The sequence below is a fragment of the Pelodiscus sinensis genome, chromosome 5 (assembly GCF_049634645.1).
Source record: "Pelodiscus sinensis isolate JC-2024 chromosome 5, ASM4963464v1, whole genome shotgun sequence".
In the NCBI taxonomy this organism is placed as follows: Eukaryota; Metazoa; Chordata; order Testudines; family Trionychidae; genus Pelodiscus; species Pelodiscus sinensis.
The window spans coordinates 102,061,427-102,081,025 of NC_134715.1; the positions used below are offsets into that span (position 1 = coordinate 102,061,427).

General features: G+C 45.4%; 1 protein-coding gene across 1 annotated transcript in view; it reads left to right on the forward strand.

The window, feature by feature from the left end:
* Positions 1–3,869: 3,869 nt before the first annotated feature.
* The window catches only part of CCDC149 (coiled-coil domain containing 149), a 96,986-nt gene continuing 81,256 nt past the window's right edge, over positions 3,870–19,599 (forward strand). Inside the window, exons 1-2 of the mRNA XM_075930634.1 lie at positions 3,870–4,122; positions 18,371–18,532. Of these exons, the coding sequence (XP_075786749.1) occupies positions 4,075–4,122; positions 18,371–18,532 (210 nt within the window). The 5' untranslated portion in view covers positions 3,870–4,074. The remainder of the gene's footprint in view (positions 4,123–18,370; positions 18,533–19,599) is intronic.

Here is a 19,599-nt window from a genome sequence, read left to right on the forward strand (position 1 = left end):
CCCCCTATTTCAGAATAAGCATCTCTGCAATGCTTATTCCGAATTAGTTAATTCGAGTTAGGCATTATTCCTCGTAGAATGAGGTTTAACTAACTCGAATTGAGTGTCCCGCTATTTTGAATTTAATTTCTTTAATTTAATTTAATTCGAAATAGCAGTTTGCTTGTGTAGACACTATGGAAGTTAATTCGGAATAATGGCTGTTATTCCAAATTAACTTTGATGTGTAGACATACCCGGAGGGAGGGGAAAGTGCACAGATTGCACCATTCCTCAATCTGACTGGGGAGTGCAGAGGGGCAGATGAACCCAGAACTGCTCCAGCTAGGGGACATGCCCCCCTCCTCTACCAGCTATCCCCCCTGGAGCCTCAGTGCCCATGGAGAGGTGCTTCTCATCTGGCCCCAAGCTGCTGTCGTGGAAGAGGATTGGAGTAGTCCTCTTTCCCTGGGGGAAGCCTAAATCCCTCCTCTCTGGCCTCACCCCTGCACAATGATTTAAATGAAAAAGAAGAAAAATTAATTGAGCTAAGGACTCTAGCAATGCCAAGAAAATCTTCAAGTAATACACAACGCACATGAACAAGTTGGCAGCAAATGATGATCAGTAGTGTTAAAGGTTAAGACCAATCAAATGAATAAAAATAGAGAATCTCTCTGAATTTGCTAGGACACTGAGGAGAACAGAAGATAGACTGGAAGGAAAGAAGGAGGAAAGGAAATCTAGGTGGTGGAAGTTGACAGTATGTTCAGTGAGGAAACAGAGGGTGGCGGCTGAAAAGCATGAGGAGTACAGGCTTGCTTTTTTGTTTTTGAGCTTTTATAGTGCACCTGTCGCATTTTAGGCTCTCGCTCTGCTACCATGAGGACTAGACACTTTCTTATTTTTTTCAAATGAAAGTTGAGATTTTGACATAATCACATATCTCCAAAAGCTAGGTCTTTAAAAAACACACCGCATATACAATGCGTGTGATAAAATCACAGGAGCTGGCCAACCTGCCACCTTCTCCCCTTTTCCTCCCCAACTCTGCTTCATCTCATCCACCAATCGTTCTCACTGAGATTGCAGCTCATGGCTTTGAAGGCCAGGATGCTGATGGTGACTGCTGGGGTAAAAGGAGGCAGAGAAGTGGAGTCCAGCAAGCTCATACTCAGGATCTCATTACTACTATATATTCACGTTTAACTTGTCAAATAACATACATCTATGCCCTACAGAGCTTACAATTTAGGGGACAGATCCTGTGAGATTGGAGTCTATTCTGTTCTCCTTGTACACATACGGTGCTTCTGTTGTATACATGGGAGGGGAACACACATGACATAAGGGAGCCTGAGGTTGAGCAAAGGTTGCCCAATGGCGCTGCCTTATAACCCCTGATGGAGGGAAGAGGAAGTGGCTGGACCACTGTACACATGACAAGTCAAAGCTTCTTGCAGGCTGTTGTTTTAGTTTACAACAACAGTTGAACTGGCTTTTGTCCAGTCAGAGGGAGTCAAGGGGAAGTCAAGGTATGGTGTGAATTTAAACTAAAATATTGTTATTACTTCCATGTGGACACACTAAAGCCAATATAAGAGAATGTTCTCCCCAGCTTATACATAGGGATGGTCTGATGCAGGGGTGTGAAATAATTTTTGATGAGGGTCCACTCCGAGAATTTGGAAAGTGGTTGAGGGCCACACTCTTCCATGATATTAATGTAGGAGGTGCAGGATCTGGGATGGAGATTGGATGCAGAAGTAAGCTTGGCGTAAGGAAGGGAGAATGGGTGAAGGAGGAAATTGTGACCTGAGGCACTGGACTGGGGTGCAGGGGGTTGGATTATGACGTAGAGGAAAGAATTTGGATACAGGAGGGGGTGCAGGGATTTGGGTTGTGAGCAAGGGTAGGAGAGGACTGTGATCTGGGGTAGAGGATTGGGTTGCTGGATCTGGGAGGGTGAATGGGTGCAGAAGCGGGGCTGAGGATTTGAGTTTGTGGAGTAGGGGGCAGGAGTGAGGGGAGGAGGGCTGGGGAAAGGAGGGGCTGGGGTTCCAGAGGCAGGATCTGTCCAGGAGACATATCAAACAGCAGCCGTTCCTAAATCAACCTTCCTGCCTGTTCCACCCACTTTCAGGCTGCAGCCATGTTATCTGGAGCCCCTTGTGCTTCCTGGCTGCCTGTTATTGAAACAGGCAGCTCATATTGGTCAGTTTCTGGCCAGAAACCAGCCAACGGGATTGTGCTGAGGGCGGGAACAGTTCCTAAAGCTTCCACCCTCCCCTCCAGACTCACGCTATTTAAAGACAAATCGCCCCGCAGCCACATTGCTGAGCAGAGTGCGCATGGGATGAGGCAAGCGGGGAACCTGCCTGGGGCTTCCCGAAGCATCCACAGGCTGGATCCAGAGGCTTGGTGGGCCGGATCTGGCCCGTGGGCCGTATTTTGCCCAGGCCTAGTCTGATGGGTATGCTTAAACTGTGGGTGATGTGGATTAAATTCCCTGCTTTGCCACAAACTTCCTACAAGATGTTCGGTAAGACACTAAGGACATGTCTACATAGCAGTGTTATTTTGGAATAACTTACGTTATTCTGAAATAACAAAATGTGCATCTACTCAGCAAGCCATTATTTCGAAATAATGGTGAGCTGGGGGACTTCTTAAGTCAACTACTGTAACCCTCATTTCACAGGAAGTAAGAGAAGTCAAAGGAAGAGTGTTCTTCCTTCAACTTCCTGCTGTGTAGATAGCGCTAAAAACCGAGTTAAGCTATTTCAACTTCAGCCACACAATTGATGTAGTTGACATTGCATAGTTTAATTGGACGTTTACCCTGCTGTGTAGATGTACTCTTAGTGCAGAGCTATTCAACACGCAGCCCATAGGCCACATGCAGCCCACGGCCCATTTGTTTGCGGCCCATGGTGCAGTTTGGGTTTACACAGAACTCAACACACAGCCCTGTGGATGGGATTCTTTGAACATGTCCTCCACTGGGAACATGCTCCACAACGGCGCGGTGTTCCCCAGGTAGGGTAAGTATTGAAACACGCAAGCAGATGGGCTGGCTGGAACAGACGGGTATGAGGAGTCGGTGTTTCTAGCCCCCAGGGAGGAGGTGCCGGAAGCTCTGAGGCATTGTGGGAAGTACCGGCTGTTTAGCCTTGTGTAGAGAGCCTGAGAAGTGCTGACTGGCTTTCACTGGCCACGTTTGGGTCCAGTGCCAAGGCTAAAAGCTTAATCTTGATATTTATGCCTGTCAGTGTGAAAGAAACTATTTGCATATATTTATATATATATATTTGCATATACATGCAACCACACTTAAGTTGAAGCCCTCGGCATGTGCTGTATCATTATTGCCCCCTTGGGACTTCCAAAGTTGAGTAGCCCTACCTTAGTGTCTATTCCCCTCAGCTCCCTTTTTGTAAAATGGGGATATTATTTCTTAAAACGCAGGACAGCAGGGCAGGCTAAGGACGGAAATATCTTGGAGCAGGATGAGAGCTACTGCTGAGAAGAGTTGTTTGCTGTTGTTTAGCTGATGTTGCCTTGCGGGAAGTTTTGGCTAGCTTGGAAAGGCCCATACCCCTTCTGGTGGAGTAAGTACATCCAGGGGTGGGGTCAGGGGCTATTGCACTCTTATGGAGGGCAACACTGGGTGCCTCGCTCTAGTGCCCGACAAAGGGGGTTTGAGCCTGGGAGTAGAGACCAGGGCCTTGCTCCAGCAACACATTCCCTGCGGGGTCCCACTGTAGCAGAGGGCGGGGCAGGCTGGAAGGGGCGGGGCTGGGACGGGACTGGCCGTTCCAGGATGTAAGGGGCGGGGCAGCTTCGTATCGGGAAGCAGGGGGCGGGTCTTGCCATGGGGCGGAGCCAGACGGCTGGTACCAGGAGGCAGGGGGCGGGGCAGGACTGCTCGCGCCAGGAGGCAGGGGGGCGGGGCAGCCCGTGCCCAGATGCCGGGGGCGACTGCGGCCAGGCAGGTGGAGGCGGAGGCGCTGCCTACGTAGCGCTGGCCGGCCCTGGAGGCGGCCGCAGCGGGAGCCGGTGCCCAGCCCCAGCGCCTCGCTGCCGGCCGCAGCCATGAGCTTCAACCGCACGGAGAGCGACTGGCAGGGGCTGGTGGGCGAGGTGAGGCGACCCCGGCGGGGGGGCCGGGCAGCCGCGGAGACCGGTGCGGCGGGGCCAGGCCGGGAGCGCTGCGCGGGCCGGGCCGGGCGCCTGCGTAGGCCTACACAGGGGCAGGCGCTGTGGTGCCGCCCGCAGCGGGGCCGGTGAGCGCTGCCGTGGCTGCAGGGCGCGGCTGGAGCAGCTGGCCGAGCGGAGGGCGTCGCCCCGGATCCCGTGGGGTGTGTATCGCCACGTGGGGGTCAGCCATCCAGCACCCGCCTGTGCGCTGCCCGGGCGCCTCCTGGCACGGGCGGCACTGACCCTCTGTGTGAGCGGCGCAGCTTGGAGACGCTGCTCTGGAGTAAGGGGTGGGATCCTTTCCCTGCTACGGGGCTTCAAAGTTTGTGATGACTTCTCAGGCGTGGGAAGGAAAGCTCCCTAATACTTAAGTCACTTGTCTGGCTTGTGGCTGTTCATTGTCCTCTATCTCTTCATGTTTAACTGCCAGGCATTCAGCATCCCTCAGAGGCCTTGCAATGTGAATCTGAATGGTTCACTTGCCTACCATCCAGCCTGTTCCCTGTGTTGCTATAGAAGTTAAATATTGGTGCTGGATGGTGCAGTTGTAAAGAACATTGGGCCAAAAGAAACTTGGAATGAAATTTATATTTCTTTTTCCTTGGATGAAATAATTTCCTGAATACTAGTGGGATGCAATTCTTACTTAAAAATTGAGTAATGATTGTGCAGTTGCCAGTGCACGAGGCATACATTTTCACCTGGAGAAATTGAATTGCAGAGTTGGGGTCCTAGGCCTTAAGTTGCTGTTTATTTTTAGAAAGGGTGTCTCAGAAAACACAGACTGCATTTGAATATAAGCATGCAGTGCTAGCCATTGTAATAGTGTGTGTACATGGCTTTGTTTATGTTCGAGACAAAATATATTCTAGTTTTTGTTTTAATCTTACTGCAAATGCAAGGTTTTAGACAACTACTTTAGAAGAATTGGGCACATAATCTGTAAAAATGACGCTAAACTGCTCAAGATAGTTAAGGCCAAAGCAGACTGTGAACAGCTTCAAAAAATCTCACCAAATTAAGTGATGGGCAACGAAATGGCAAATGAAATTTAATGTTGATAAAGAAATGCACATTGGAAAAATAATCCCGACTGTACATACAATATGTGGGGGACTAATTTAGCTACAACTACTCAAGAGTGAGATCTTGGAGTCGTTGTGGATAGTTCTCTGAAAACATCCAGTCAGTGTGTAATGGCAGTCAAAAAAGCAAATAGAATGTCAGGAGTAATTAAAAAAGGGATAGAGAATAAGACCGTGAATATCTTACTGCCTTTATATAAAACCATGGTACTCCCATATCTTGAATACTGCATATAGATGTGGTCACCTCATCTCAAAAAAGATATATTGCAAATGCTTATCGGATAGTCAAGTTGTCGAGTCGCTTTACCCCACCCTCTTGCTGCCTCTATTAGAGGCAGCAAAGTCGAGGAGGGGAGAAAAGGTATTTTAAAGCAGCAGCGCCACACAGAGTCCGGGGTACAGCTCTGTGCGGCGCTGCCCCTTTGAAATGCCTCTGTAGCATTTCAAAGCAGCAGTGCTGCGTGGAGCCCAGGATCAGCTGGCGAGACCACCGCTGACCCCAGGTTCCATGCGGACACTTCTGCTTTGAAATGCACAAGAGCCCTTGCTGGGGACTCTTGTACATTTCAAAGCTGGCATCCGCGCAGGAAGTCCCGCTGACTTCAGGCTGCACATGGGCGCTTGCACATTTCAGAGTAGAGTTTTGTGCATGCCGAGTTCCAACTTTGAAATGTACGAGAACCCCCAACTGGGGCTCTTGTGTATTTCGAAGGAGGAATGTGGAAATGCCTATCGACTAGTCGATAGAAATTCCATCGACTAGTCAATTAACCTCATTTAACATCCTTATTATTCTCCCTCCCTCTGGGGCCTCTGGCATTGGCCACTATCTGCAGACAGGTTACTGGGCTAGATGGACATTTGGTCTGGCCAGCCTTATGTAAAAATAGTCTTGAACCTGTAGCCTCAATAGGTACAAGTAACAGTTCATTAAACTGGAAATACTATTTGTTTTATATGCTTATAGAAACCTCTGAGCTATCTACACTTAAAAAAAAATATAGTAGCAGGGTGTTATCAACTAGTAGCCCATGCGATTCCCAAACTAACAGGCAACTCCCTGGAGACATTATCAACTTGAAATGTTTTCAGTTTCCAGGAACTGTTAAAAGTAATATTAGTACTCTGACACTGTATTGTCTCAAACTCCTGGCATGTAGGCCAATTTTGGGTGGCGTAATTGTACAATCCTTTTTGGGACTCCTGGTTGGCTGAGGGAAGGGCTGTCTGTCACGGGCACCCAAGCCTTGCATCTTCCCTCTGCCCCCCTATCCCATGGCATGAGTCTTTGGGAATCAGGAGAAGTCTAGTGCCAGTTGTGCTCTTCCCTTGCAGCTCCTTCCACCACAGGGAAGCGGAGCAAGTGTGCCTGCCCAATATGTTCTGCTTCTCCTGCAGTCACCCTGGACCTCCAGGAGTCTTGGGCTGGATTGTGCAGTCTTTCCAGCTGGGATTGACCCACGGGCTGGGAGTTTGAGACCTTTGCTTTAAGTACTGTTCTGCAAACCTTTCTAGTGCTCTTTTCTCACATGGAAAAGTATGTATGTGCTCATGCATGCATGTGCTTGTGTGACTTAAATATTACAGTATGTGACTCCAAATTTAAATTGTTCGTGTCTAAATATATGCTTTTCTTGGGACTTTTAAAGGAAACTAAACATGTTCAGCATTTTATTGCTGCATCCAAGCCAGGTCTGTGGTGATCATCTGATGAGGGTTTGGCAGATCAAGATTGTTTCCAGCACTATCACAGATTTCCTGTGAACTTATGCAAGTGGCATAGGTCTTGTGCATGCAAAAATTGCCTGGTAAGAGTGTAAAAATCAGGATAGTTAAATCAATTCAAAACCTGTACTGTCTTCAAATTGATTTTGTAATTTGACCTAGTATAAGTCAAATTCAAAATACAGATATAAACACATAACATAAGTATATACAAAATTAGAAAGGCCAATGCACAAAAAGAGATTAAACTAGCTGGAGATGTAAAGAGAAACAAGAAAACATGCTACAAATACGTTAGAAGCAAGGACTGGGTAGATCCACTGTTCTGTGTGTGTGTTGGCCAAGAGGTAGGAGAGAATAATAGAAAATGTGGAAATGGAAGGTGTTAAATGATTTTTTTTGTTTCAGTTTTCACTAAACAGGTTAGTAGCTATTAAATGTGAATTATGAATGCCATTGAAAATGAGGATGGAGTAGCTGCTCAAACAGGGAAATGTCCACGTAATTTTTAATGTATTAGATGACTTCAAGTTACTAGGGCCTGAGGGAATGCATCCTAGAATACTCAAGGAGTGGATTGAGGAGATATCTGAGCTATTAGCTACCATACCTTAAAAGTTATGTAAGATGAGAGAGATTGTCCAAGAGGGGAAGTATGCAAATATAGTGCCCATCTATAAAAAGAAATAAGCACAACTTGGGGAAACTAGAGAACAGTCAGTTTAACTTCTGTACCAAGAATGATAATGGAACAAATAATTAAGGAATCCATCTGCAAACATCTAAAGGCAAATAAGGTGATAAGTAAAGAACAAAGCATGTCAAACCAACCTGATAGCTTTTTTGATAGGATAACAAGCCTTGTGGCTAATACGGATGTAAAAAAAGTATAAAAAATATTAATCCTGTTACAAATAAAAATTCTAAATTCTATCAGTTACATGGTTCACCATGGAGCTGCTGGCAAATCTCTTCCCCCCCGCCCCCCTGCAGCTCAGCCTATCAGTTAAATTCTTGTATCCCTAGTGGATAAAGGAGAAGTGGTAGATGTGGTATACCTAGATTTCAGTAAAGCATTTTATATAGTTTCTCATGACTTTCTCATTAATAAACTAGGGAAATATAACCTAAATGGAGCTATTGAAAGTTGGGTGCATAACTGGTTGGTTAACCATTCCCAGAGAGTAGTTATCAATGGTTCCATCATGCTGGAAGGGCATAATGAATGGGGTCCCACAGGGATCAGTTCTGGGTCCAGTTCTGTTCAGTATCTTCATCAATGACTTCAATAATGCCATAGAGAATAGACTTATATATTTGGATATATTACCAAGCTGGGCAGGGTTGCAAGTGCTTTGGAGGGTAAGGTTAAAATTCAGAATGGTGTAGACAAACTGTAGACGTTATCTGAGCTAAATAGGAATGAAATTCATTATGGACTATGTATGTGAATGGTTAACCAGTTAACTAGTAAGCATCTTGCTTACTGGGTGATGCTTGCTGGTTACGGTTAACTGGTAGGCTGGAACAGAGGATTTAAGTGGTTAACCCATAAGCTGGGCCTGCCCTGCATGCTGTGGGCCATGGCGCATCAGCCTGGCCAGAGCAGACCCCTTCTGTGGGCAGGGGCTGCTCCAGCCTGGCCACTGTGGGGTTGGGAGAGCACCCCCATATAATTGCGTAACTGGGATCCCTTATATACATTTCAAAGCCGTGTTCAAATAGCATATTGGTAAAGTGAAATCAAGTGACACAATGCTAAGTAGGCTGACCTCCATGTAAGTCAGTGTAGACCAGGACAGATAGCATTCAGTGATTTGAGTAATTGACTGAACTCTGATCCACAGTGAGCCAGTTGACCTGTTAGACACCTGCCTTATGTATTTCGCTAGCTGAGAAGTGTATAGTGAAGGAAGCAGAGACTGAAGGAAGAGAAAGGATTGTCTAATTGATGAAGCAATTGACTAAAACCCAGCAGAACTGTTTTCTGTTTTGGCAGTCACAGACTTTGTATGTGATGATGGACAAGTATCTCAAACCAGAATTGTTACAGCTGGACACTGATTGTGCTCCTCATTTCTTTAGACTTGACTAGACACTTAACGCCTAATTTTCAGATGTGCCAAGCAGTCAAATTGCAACTCAAGTCAGTGGGAGAAGCCAGGGCTCAGCACCTGTGAAAACTCAATACCATGGTAGCTTGAAGCATACCCCATCAAGATAGTGGATGTTCTTGGAAATTTAGGCATTCATCTTTCAGTCCCTCAGTTGCCCGTTTTGTGACATACCTTGTTGTCACCTGACGGTCAGGGCAGTGTGTGTGTGTGTGTGTGTGTGTGTGTGTGTGTTACACCCGAGTCTTTAATGTCCGTGCCTTTACCGCTAGGACTGGGGTCCTGTTGCGGAGGGCAGCCAACAGGCTAACAGATGCCCCAGAAGTTTATAGGAAGAGCTTATTACATCTCAGATTTCAGCTGCTAGGATACAGGATCCCTACGCAGCGGGCAGTTTAGGGAAGACTGAGAGATGCCCCAACGGATCTGTCACCTGGGAGTGGCACGATCCAAACGCCCAAGCTCCTCCTATACCTGTCCCTTATGACCGGCTGAAGTTCTTTTAAATTGTGCTTGGTTCTGTTACAGCAACTGAAGGAGTCAGGTTAAAAACTTAAACAGTTACAGGTTTATTAAAAAGACTTATAAAAGCATATGGTTACAATGGCTATTGCTCTCTTTCTTAACTGCTAGCAAATACAGATCTTAAAAATGGTTACCAAGAAAATAAAGATAGAAAATAGAAATAATGGTACCAAGTGACAGCTTAATCTTTAAAGAGCTCTAAGTCTATGTGTACACTTAAAACAAAGGACCACATCCAGGTATAAGTTTTACCCCTTTCTGTGCCTCTCGACTCCAGCGGGTCAAGCCAGGGCCAGTCCCTCAATTCCTAGGAAAGACGAATACGAGGCAGGCGTCCCCGTGGTACCTCGGGAGGTCAAACACCTAGCCCGACCAGCAGATAGATGGTAGATTGACACTCAGAGTAAATGTGCTGCTGGACCCATCTTTATACCCCTGGGGGCCCGTATCCTCTTTCTTATCTTAAGATGCCAAATTGTACTGGTCCGTTTTGTGGTGCCAGTTCTTACAAGCAAGTTTCAAATAATTTACACTTGTAAAAGAGGAAGATAGCTAAATTAGGAGTGCCGGATATTCTTTGCTTGGCGGGAGATTCCTCCCTCCGCAGACGGCTGTATGTTCGTATCAATATGGGTTTTAGTCAAGGGCACTCCTCGGCAGCCTCTTGGTCAGCAATTGGCATATCTCTGTTTACAGCCATTCACGGTCACTGAGCCTGCATATCCAGGCAAGCAAAAATGGATGTTACAAGGGGGGTTCGTGTGTGTGTGTGTGTGTGTGTGTGTGTGTGTGTGTGTGTGTGTGTGTGTGTGTGTGTGTGTGTGTGTGTGTGGATAAAGGCATTTATATCTGAGAAAGTGAAATACTAGTGATCTTGACTTGTCCAAAAGACTTGGTTTCAGCTCTCAAGAACAGAAATAGAAGATAAATATTGCTCTTGGTGAATTGGTAATTTGATGTGGAATAATGGCAAGAAGGGAAATATTAAGGTACAAACCAGTCATTTATACAAATGCAATATAGAACAAGTTTTTAAACTATTTTGCGATGTGAACTTGTGCATTTTTTAAACATCTAAAACCTTGACTATGTCCTAGCTTCATTGGATTATTAGACCATATCTGTACAGTAGCTGATGAGCTCTAACCAGATTTGTCACTAAAAATAGCTATGGACAAATAGTAAGTGTTTGATGTACAGAGGGTCACCTTGGCACATTTCCATTCTCCTGTGATATTGGTCTCTTGGTTTCACTAAAGACGTTATCAGGTAATAAAGCAGTTCAGGCAATAAAATAGTTTGTCGTGTATATTTCTTTTAATTAATATGATCTGCCCTGTAGCAATTATCATTTACTTTATTGCAGATGGCAGTTAATTGGTAGATAAAAGTCACCAGGCAAATAAGAAAAGCTGTACATTCTAGCTTTTTAGATTGAAAGTATGCTGGCAGGTTCGTGGTTAACTTCTTGTTTCATTGTTTTAAAATTGACGTTGAAAAGGAAGCTTTCTTGGATTAAAATGTAACCATATTTTTTGAGCGTGTGATATAAAATATTTCACAGTACCTATAATATACTATAGCTGCGGTTTTCAAACTTCATGAATCCAAGAACCCTCATTTTGATTTAAAAAATTCCAGTGACCATCAAAGTGGCTTCTAATTTTCCCTGGGCTGTTCAGACCCAGGCTCTGTTCCCACTCCACCCGTTTCCTCACAGTTGCTCCACACCTCTTTCCACCCCTGCTCCACCTCAGTCTTTCCTCTTCCCCAGCGCCTCCCTGCTCTTCCTCCACCTTCCCAAGGTCTCCTGTACCCACCTTAACAGCTTAATGTGTAAGAGGCACTGGGAGGGAGGAGGAGAAATTGCTCAGTGGGGCCCGTGGTCCCAGAAATGACTCATAGACCCCCCCCCCCCCCCCCGAGTATGATTTTAGGTTCCCAGGGATCCACGGACCTCAGTTTGAGAACTACTGCATTATAGAATTCATTTTGTTCATATCTCACTGGGTGGCAGAATCTGTGTATCCTTTTTTCCCCACTTTTAAGAACCTCTGACTTCCATATAAACAGAAGCAGTTACTGGATGTTTTTCCGATAGGCCAGGCTTAAAAATCACTCCTCTCTTGTTCTGTTGAAACCAGAATAGTCAAGTCAGTTTTCTGTTTTAATTGACACCCTACTGGTTCTGCAAGTTTCATTTGTTCAGACATGCAGTTTTCCTGGTGTTCCATTATTTCCTTAAATACTCTCTTCTTTTGGTACTCCGCTTCGTTCATCTTATGGTCATTATTCCTTTTTTCATTGATGAAAAGTATATTAATTGCACAGTGTCTGTCATGCCTACTTTGAATTCCATCTTGATATTATTTGTTAATCATCTAATAACAAATACATAAGAATTGGGAACATAGTTTTGGAGAATCATCAAGCTTAAACAAAATAGGCTATCATTGTAGGTTATTTCCCCTCTGTTGACATCATAAGTCCACAGAAGCAAATTCTATATTTAGAAGGTAAAAATGCTTACATAGCTTGATATTTCTATCTTCTTACATATGGCTCTTTATTGGTATATAACTAAGAGCACAATTGATTCTATGCATGGAAGAGATTGTGATCCCTTTTTATCTGGACCCTGAACACAGTTGTCACCATCTCTTCATGGTTCAGTCACTGTCAGCCTAATTGTTAAGGGAAAAATACCTCTCTTCCCCCCCCCCCCCCCCCATAAAAGGTGACATGTTCTTTCATGCTCTGAATACACTCCTAATAAAGGCCTGACATGAAAGGCAGGATCAATTTTTATCTGATCTATATTAACTGGTTGAAAGTCTGCATTTGTACTCCAGTATAATAGTTACAGGCTACTGTGTAGATCTTGTAACTAGTAAGTCTTCCTTCATAATGCCATTTTATGGTGTGCCAGCATGAATTTTAATAGTGTATTTGGAGATAGTTGCTCATTGTGAACATCTTCTGATATGAGGTGCTCAGTTGTTGCTTCCCTCTCATTATATACATTACCTAACCAGGTCAGTGATCCACAGTAGGCTGATTTCATGTGCCAGGCCCCTAGTTCCTGGTTACTAAGTGAACATTAGGGATGTGAAGGACTAATCAACTGTCGGATAAGCAGCTGCTCCTCATGGCATTTCAAAGTGGCAGCACTGCATGGAGCCTAGGATCAGCTGCGGACTCCCCAGCTGACCTCGGACTCTGCGTGGTGCTGCTGCTGCTTTGAAATGCTGGGGAGTCATTGTTTCAAAGCAGCAGTGCCACAGGGAGCCTGGGGTCAGTGAATCCCCAGCTGACCCTGGGCTCCACACGTGCCTCCACCTTTGAAGTGTAGCAACAACCCTAGGGCTGTTGCTACACTTCCAAGACAGAGGATCCATATTGACTATTCAAATAGTCAGTGCAAAATGTTCAATTAGTTAATTACCTGATATTTAACATCCTTAGTGAACATTGGGAATTTTTTTACAATGGATTTTGTATTTGCTTCCACTTTTATAATATGTTAATTAACCTGTCCAATTGCCATTTCTGGTAGGTAGTAATTTTTTGATGAAGGAGTTTATCTATGAGAACATATGATGAAGGAAAAGATTTTGAAATTCAAGTGATTATCAGCAAGCCTGTTGAAGCTAGGCTAAATAAAGGGCCTTTCAAAGTTACAGATATTTCTCAAGGTCTTCTATTTAGTATTGTTTTAATCCCTTCTACTTGCCTATTTTTCTTTATTAGGGATACCATGTGTCTTAGGGATGTGAATGGATAACAGGTTAACTGGGAGCCAGCAGCAGCCCCAGCCCCAACGCTGGGGTCAGGAGCTTGCTGGTAGCAGCCTTGGGGGCTGAGGGTGGCAGCATCCTGCAAGCTCCCAGCCCCAGCACTGGGATCCTGTTTAGTTGGTTAACTGTTTAAATGTTAGGTTAATTTAACATTTAACTGGTTAACTGATTAATTGGGATTTTACATCCCTAATATGTATGGAAACATTTCTACTACTAGGGTGCTTTTCTGTTCTAACAGCTTTATGCACCTGAAATCATAACATTCAGGTTGTGATGTTATTTCCAAGTAACACTTAATAATCTTTTACAGTTCTGTTACTTTTTGTTGGCTTTTAAGTGGGCTGGGAGAGAAACTGGAAATAGATGAGCTGAATTGTTTGTTGAAGTTGGAATGATCTTGTCATTAAAGTAACTCTCCTAAGTTACAGTAACTGACAGCATGAAATTTTAGATTTTTTGGATGCCTGGCTTTTTTTTTTTTTTTTTTTTTTTTAAACCAGGGATTTGCCACTTGCAGGATGTCAGTAAGGACAAAACTACAGAGGTTCAGCTGCTTTCATCGGGTTTATGCCAAGGCGGCATAATCCAGAACATTTATGGCAGTATTTCAAATTCTTTGTTGCTAGAAATAAAATTTAATCCAAGGTGGAAGTGTCCTCTCCAGGAGCTTAAATACTACTTGGAGTTGTTTTTTATTCCCCTGTTGCTTTTGCTACTAAGCATTTGATGTCAAACTCCCCCAATCTTTTCTCCCTCATTAATTGCCAGGCTAGTAGTATATCTGAGTAATAAACTTTCTCCTGAAGAGCCATGCTACTGACTTGAACAGTATGGAAGTGCTGATGCTGTTGATTTGTATGAAAGTCCATACTGAGAATCCATAATGACAAAGTATTCTTGTCGGAGAATACAGTAAAACTCCAATTGTCTGGCATCCAGTGGTCCAGCACTCCTGATAGTCCGGCACCAACTGGAACCCGGAAGTGCTCTTGCCAGCCGGACAATTGGAGCTGTTCTGCCCCGGGCTTCCCCAAGTCTGTCGCTGATCAGTTTCAGCATCGGTGGACTTGGGGAAGCCCTGGGGCAAAGCACCCCAGCTGCTCTGCTCCCAGCTTCCCCAAGTCTGCTGCTGCTGACCAGTGGTGGACTTGAGGAAGCCGGGGGCAGAGCAGCTGGGGTGCTGCCGGGTTGGTCCCATAGCGCCGCCCCTCACCTGAGCGGCGCTGCTTAAACTGACCAGCAGCTGACTTGCGGAAGCCGGGAAGAGCAGCTGGAGTGCTGCTGGGTTGGTCCTGCAGCGCTGCCCCTAACCTGAGCGGTGCTACGGGACCAACCCGGCAGCACCCCAGCTGCTCTGCCCCTGGCTTCCCCAAGTCAGCCGCTGCTGAAACAGATCAGCAGCTGACTTGGGGAAGCCGGGGCAGAACACCCCAGATGCTCTGCCCCCAGCTTCCCCAAGTCCGTTGCCAGTCAGCAGCGGCTGACTTGGGGAAGCCGGAGGCAGAGCAGCTGGGGTGCTGCCAGGTTGGTTCCACAGCACTGCCCTCTCCCATGCTGCACAGTTCCTCCCCCGTCCCCACCCCAGACCTCTCATCCCCCTTCTCGTACTCTGGCATAGCTGATAATCCGGCACCCCCTGGGTCCTAAAGGTGCCGGATTATCGGAAGTTTACTGTATAATGAAACTGTAAATTGTTTTCATGAATGCTGCGGAGTCTAATCTTTTATGATGCATCTACACTGCATCTAGACTTCTAGAGCTTGAAATAAGCTATGCAGTTTAGTTTGCTTATTTTAAGTCAATTTTGAAATAATTTATTTTGAAATTTGGCACTGTCTACCCAGCAATTATTTTGAAATAAATTGCTATTCTAAAACGTCTGTCGAAGTTAGACACACAGGACTCACAGATTTGTAAGATTGCTCTGTTTATTAGCAAAGCCACTCTGCTAATACACTCAGAAAATGTGAGTACCATACAAGGCTCAAACCCCTTAGATGTATACAGTCAAAAGAAAGCCAACTTAACAAGATTAAAAGGTGGCAAAACTTCTCATGATTAGCATGAGGCTAGTCAAGTATCTTCATTTCCACATCAAGCACACAGCCAGGGGCAGATGAGAGTTTTGCGGGGCCCAGAGCAGTACAATTTAGTGGGGTCCCCCTATGGAGAAAAAATAGGAAAAGGCGTCAAATACGCAGATTGAAGGCTATTTTCATATTACATGTGAATTGGGTAAATTTGTTAGAAACTTAATTTAGTTGGATAATTTTTTATTTTAATTATATTGTAATTGATTCTTAAACAAAATTCTGCATTAATGATTAAACATTTTCATTAGTATTTAAGTCTGTTATAGCTGTCTAGCTCTTTTGGCAGCTAGGTCTCTAACAGCTGGTGGGAAAATGCTTCTTCCCAGCATCAGCCCCTTCTCCAGCCCCAGGCACTGGATCAGTGAGATGCCCGGGGAGCAGGGAAATCCTGACCCGGTTTAGAAGGGGCTGGCTGCTGTGTCTGAGCCAGCAGCTTCTCAGGAGCCTGCAGAGCAGCTGGAGGGAAAGGAGACAGCACCTCAGGCTCCATGCAGGGTCAGAGGAGGGGCCATAGAGGCTGCCCCGACTGGCCCCTGCCGAGAAAGGGAGCTTGGACACAGCAAACGAACCTGCCACTGTAGCCCCCACCTCCAGGAGTGGCCTGTGCAGAGTGCTCTGCCAGCCTGATGCTGCTCAGCTTGTGGGCTGGCTCCCTTCTGGTTGGGGGCAACTGCGTGGCTCAGTTGCCCTTTCTCCACACCAAGGCAGCTGTGTGGGCGCCCGGCTACTCGGGCGCATTGCTCTACGACTGGGTGCCGGGGACAGGAATGGAACAGCCCCCGATGCTCAGCCCCCGCCCAGGCGCAGACCAGCTAATGTGGGGCTCACGGGGCTCCCCCACACCGAAACCACCCCTTTCGATGCTGGGGCAGAGGACTCTGGCTGCAGGATCTGGCAGCAGCTGGGGGGCAGGAGATGTGGGGTGGAGTGGGGCTAGGCACAGCAGACCAGGGAGATGGGGAGCAAAGCCTCGGAGCACGCCAGCAGTGGGACAGCCGCGGCGCACCTGGGCTGTCCCGCTGCCCGCATGCTCTGCGGCTTTGCTCCGCGTTTCCCAGGTCAGCAGACCAGGGAGACGGAGCAAAGCCGTGGAGGACTTGGGTGGTCCCACCACACTGTCTCCGTGGTCTGCTGGGGTGGGGGTGTGCAGCTAGTGCCCCCCCCCCCAGCAGACCAGGCTTTTCTTGCCTACCCCTGGGGTAGAGCAGCTGGGGGCTGCCGGGTTGGTCCTGCAGCGCCGCTCAGGACCAACCCGGCAGCACCCCAGCTGCTCTGCCCCAAGCGTCCTGATTCAGCCGCTGCTGGTCAGTTTCAGCAGCGGCTGAATCAGGACACCTGGGGCAGAGCAGCTGGGGTGCTGCTGCGTTGCTCCAGTAGCGCCAAGGAGCCGCGCTACTGGAGCAACCCAGCAACACCCCAGCTGCTCTGCCCCAGGCGCCCCCAAGTCAGCCGCTGCTGAAACTGACCAGTGGCTGACTACAGGAAGCCTGAGGCAGAATTGCCCTGCCCCAGGCTTCCGGGAATCAGCTGCTGATCAGTTTCAGCAGCAGCTGACTTGGGGACTCCTGGGTTTCTTAAGTTGAATCTGTATGTAAGTCAGAACTGGCGTCCAGATTCAGCCGCGGTTGAAACTGATCAGTTTCAGCAGCGGCTGACGCCAGTTCCGACTTACATACAGATTCAACTTAAGAACAAACCTACAGTCCCTATCTTGTATGTAACATGGGGACTGCCTGTATCGTGAGCAAGACACAAGAAGTCATTCTTCTGCTCTACTCTGTGCTGATTAGGCCTCAGTTGGCGTATTTTGTCCAGTTTTTACACCACACTTCAGGAAAGACGTGGAGAAACTGGAGAAGGTCCAGAGAAGAGCAACAAAAATGATTAAAGGTCTAGAAAAAATGACTTCTGAGAGAAGACTGAAAGAATTGGGCTTTTTTAGTTTAGAAGAGAAAAGACTGAGAGGGGATATAACACTTTTCAAGTATCTAAACCGGTGTTACAAGGACAAGAGAGAAAAATTGTTCTCCTTGGCCTCTGATGATAGGATATGAAGCAGTGGGCTTAAGTTGCAGCAAGGAAAGTTTAGACTGGACATTAGGAAAAAACTTCCTAACTGTCAGAGTGGTTAAACACCACAATATGTTGCCTAGGGAGGTTGTGGAATCTCTATTGCTGGAGATATTTAAGTGCAGGTCAGCCAGACATGTATCAGGGATGATCATTCTAGACAATGCTTGCTTCTGCTGTGAGGACAAGTGACTGGACTCCATGCCCTCTTGAAATCCCTTCCAGGTCTAGTATTTTATGACTGCATGATTCTAAAACATACCTGGACTTTCTAAATATTATCCATGACAATTACTTAACTCAAAAAGTGCTGTAACCAGTATCAGGAAATTCTGTCTTAGACCTAGTCTTGTAATCAGTTCCTCTATATTGCAGAACTAAAAATTAACGGTAATTTAGGTAACAATGATAGGGCATTGTTTATATTGGGTGCCTGGAGAGCAGGTCAAGGTTAAGCTGTGGAATTCTCTGACTGCTTCCTTGGATGGTGTGTAGATGGGAAATGACCAGGAAATTCTGACTTGACTGCTGGAATAATTTAACCCTAAGAGTTGATTTGAACATTCTCTTGTTCAGCAAATACTAAGTGATTCTAATATATTTAAGTGTTCAGTTTAATTTAGTAAGGTGTACATGCAAATCTCTCAACCCTTATAAATTGCTCTTAAAAATACTTTCTTAAAAATGTAAACTTAGTTTTCTGTTAGTTTTCTCAGTTCAGTATCGTCTTGCAAGTTAGTGCTTTGTCTAATTACTTTCTCTTTTCTCTCTTGCAGTATCTGGTATGTAAAAGAAAGCTAGACAGTAAAAAGGAAGCATTGCTGATTCTTTCCAAGGAGCTGGACACATGTCAACAGGAAAAAGACCAGTACAAGCTTATGGCCAATCAACTGCGGGAACGACACCAGTCACTAAAAAAGAAATACTTGGAGCTGATTGTATGTTACCTTTATGAATATTGTAGCTATTTGGGCAAGAATGAACCTCAATTTAAAAAAAAAAAAGTTTTCTTTTTGAGAGTCCAATGAGTGCTGTAAAAATTAATGGTTTGCTATGCTTCTGCCAGATGGTATGATCCCGATTCCACCATTATACATTTGTTAAGCACTGATGTACTTAGTGCTATAAAAGTAGGCTTGGCAGGATTAGATTTAAATAGATGGATGCTGGTAACTGTCAGTTTCAGCTGCCCCTTTGCAATCAATAAAGGTAACAGTCTGTGTAAGTTAAGCCTTCCCTCTGCCCCTTGTGTTTGCAAGTATTGGTGTGTTGCTGCTCCTACGGTCAGTGCTTCTCCAGCCCCAAACCTACTCCCCTTAATTTGCCACATCTGTAAAAATAAAAGTAGTCAATTGAAGAAAATTGTTGTTAGTCAAAATTGAAAAAAATAAAAATCAAATTCTGCTAAGTATGTGTATGGCTCAAAGACTGTTCCAATCCCAAGGAAATTAATCTAAGTCAGGCTATCACTTTAAAAACTGACTGTATGGTTATGCCCCAGTAACATCATGCAGAACAGTGTCATATATGAGACTCTCGGTATTTGTGGGTCCACATATCTGCCAGGCCAGGAGACTGAGAGTAAGGGGCATGGTGGCTTGTGTGCTGAGCTCCCTGCAGCTCCCAGCTCATGTGGTGAGTTTGGGAACTCACTGCGGGGCCCAGGAGTCATGGCTCCCAGTATTCGCGAATGGCGAGGATTTCCTGTGCAAATATATGATATGCTGTTTTCATCAATGCAAATAAATCTTAACTTCAGAAGATTCTTGGAATTTGAAAGTTAATACAAATTGTCTTAAGCTGCATCTTTTTGAAACCTAATTTTCAAAAACTATTGGTTCAAATTAGGACTGTCACACAATTTAAAACAATCATGATTAAAGCCATGTTAAACAATAATAGAATATCATTTAATTTAAATATTTTAGGATATTTTCTGTTTTCAAATATTGATTTCAATTACAAGACTGCAAAGTGTACCGTGTTCACTTTATTTTTTTATTAC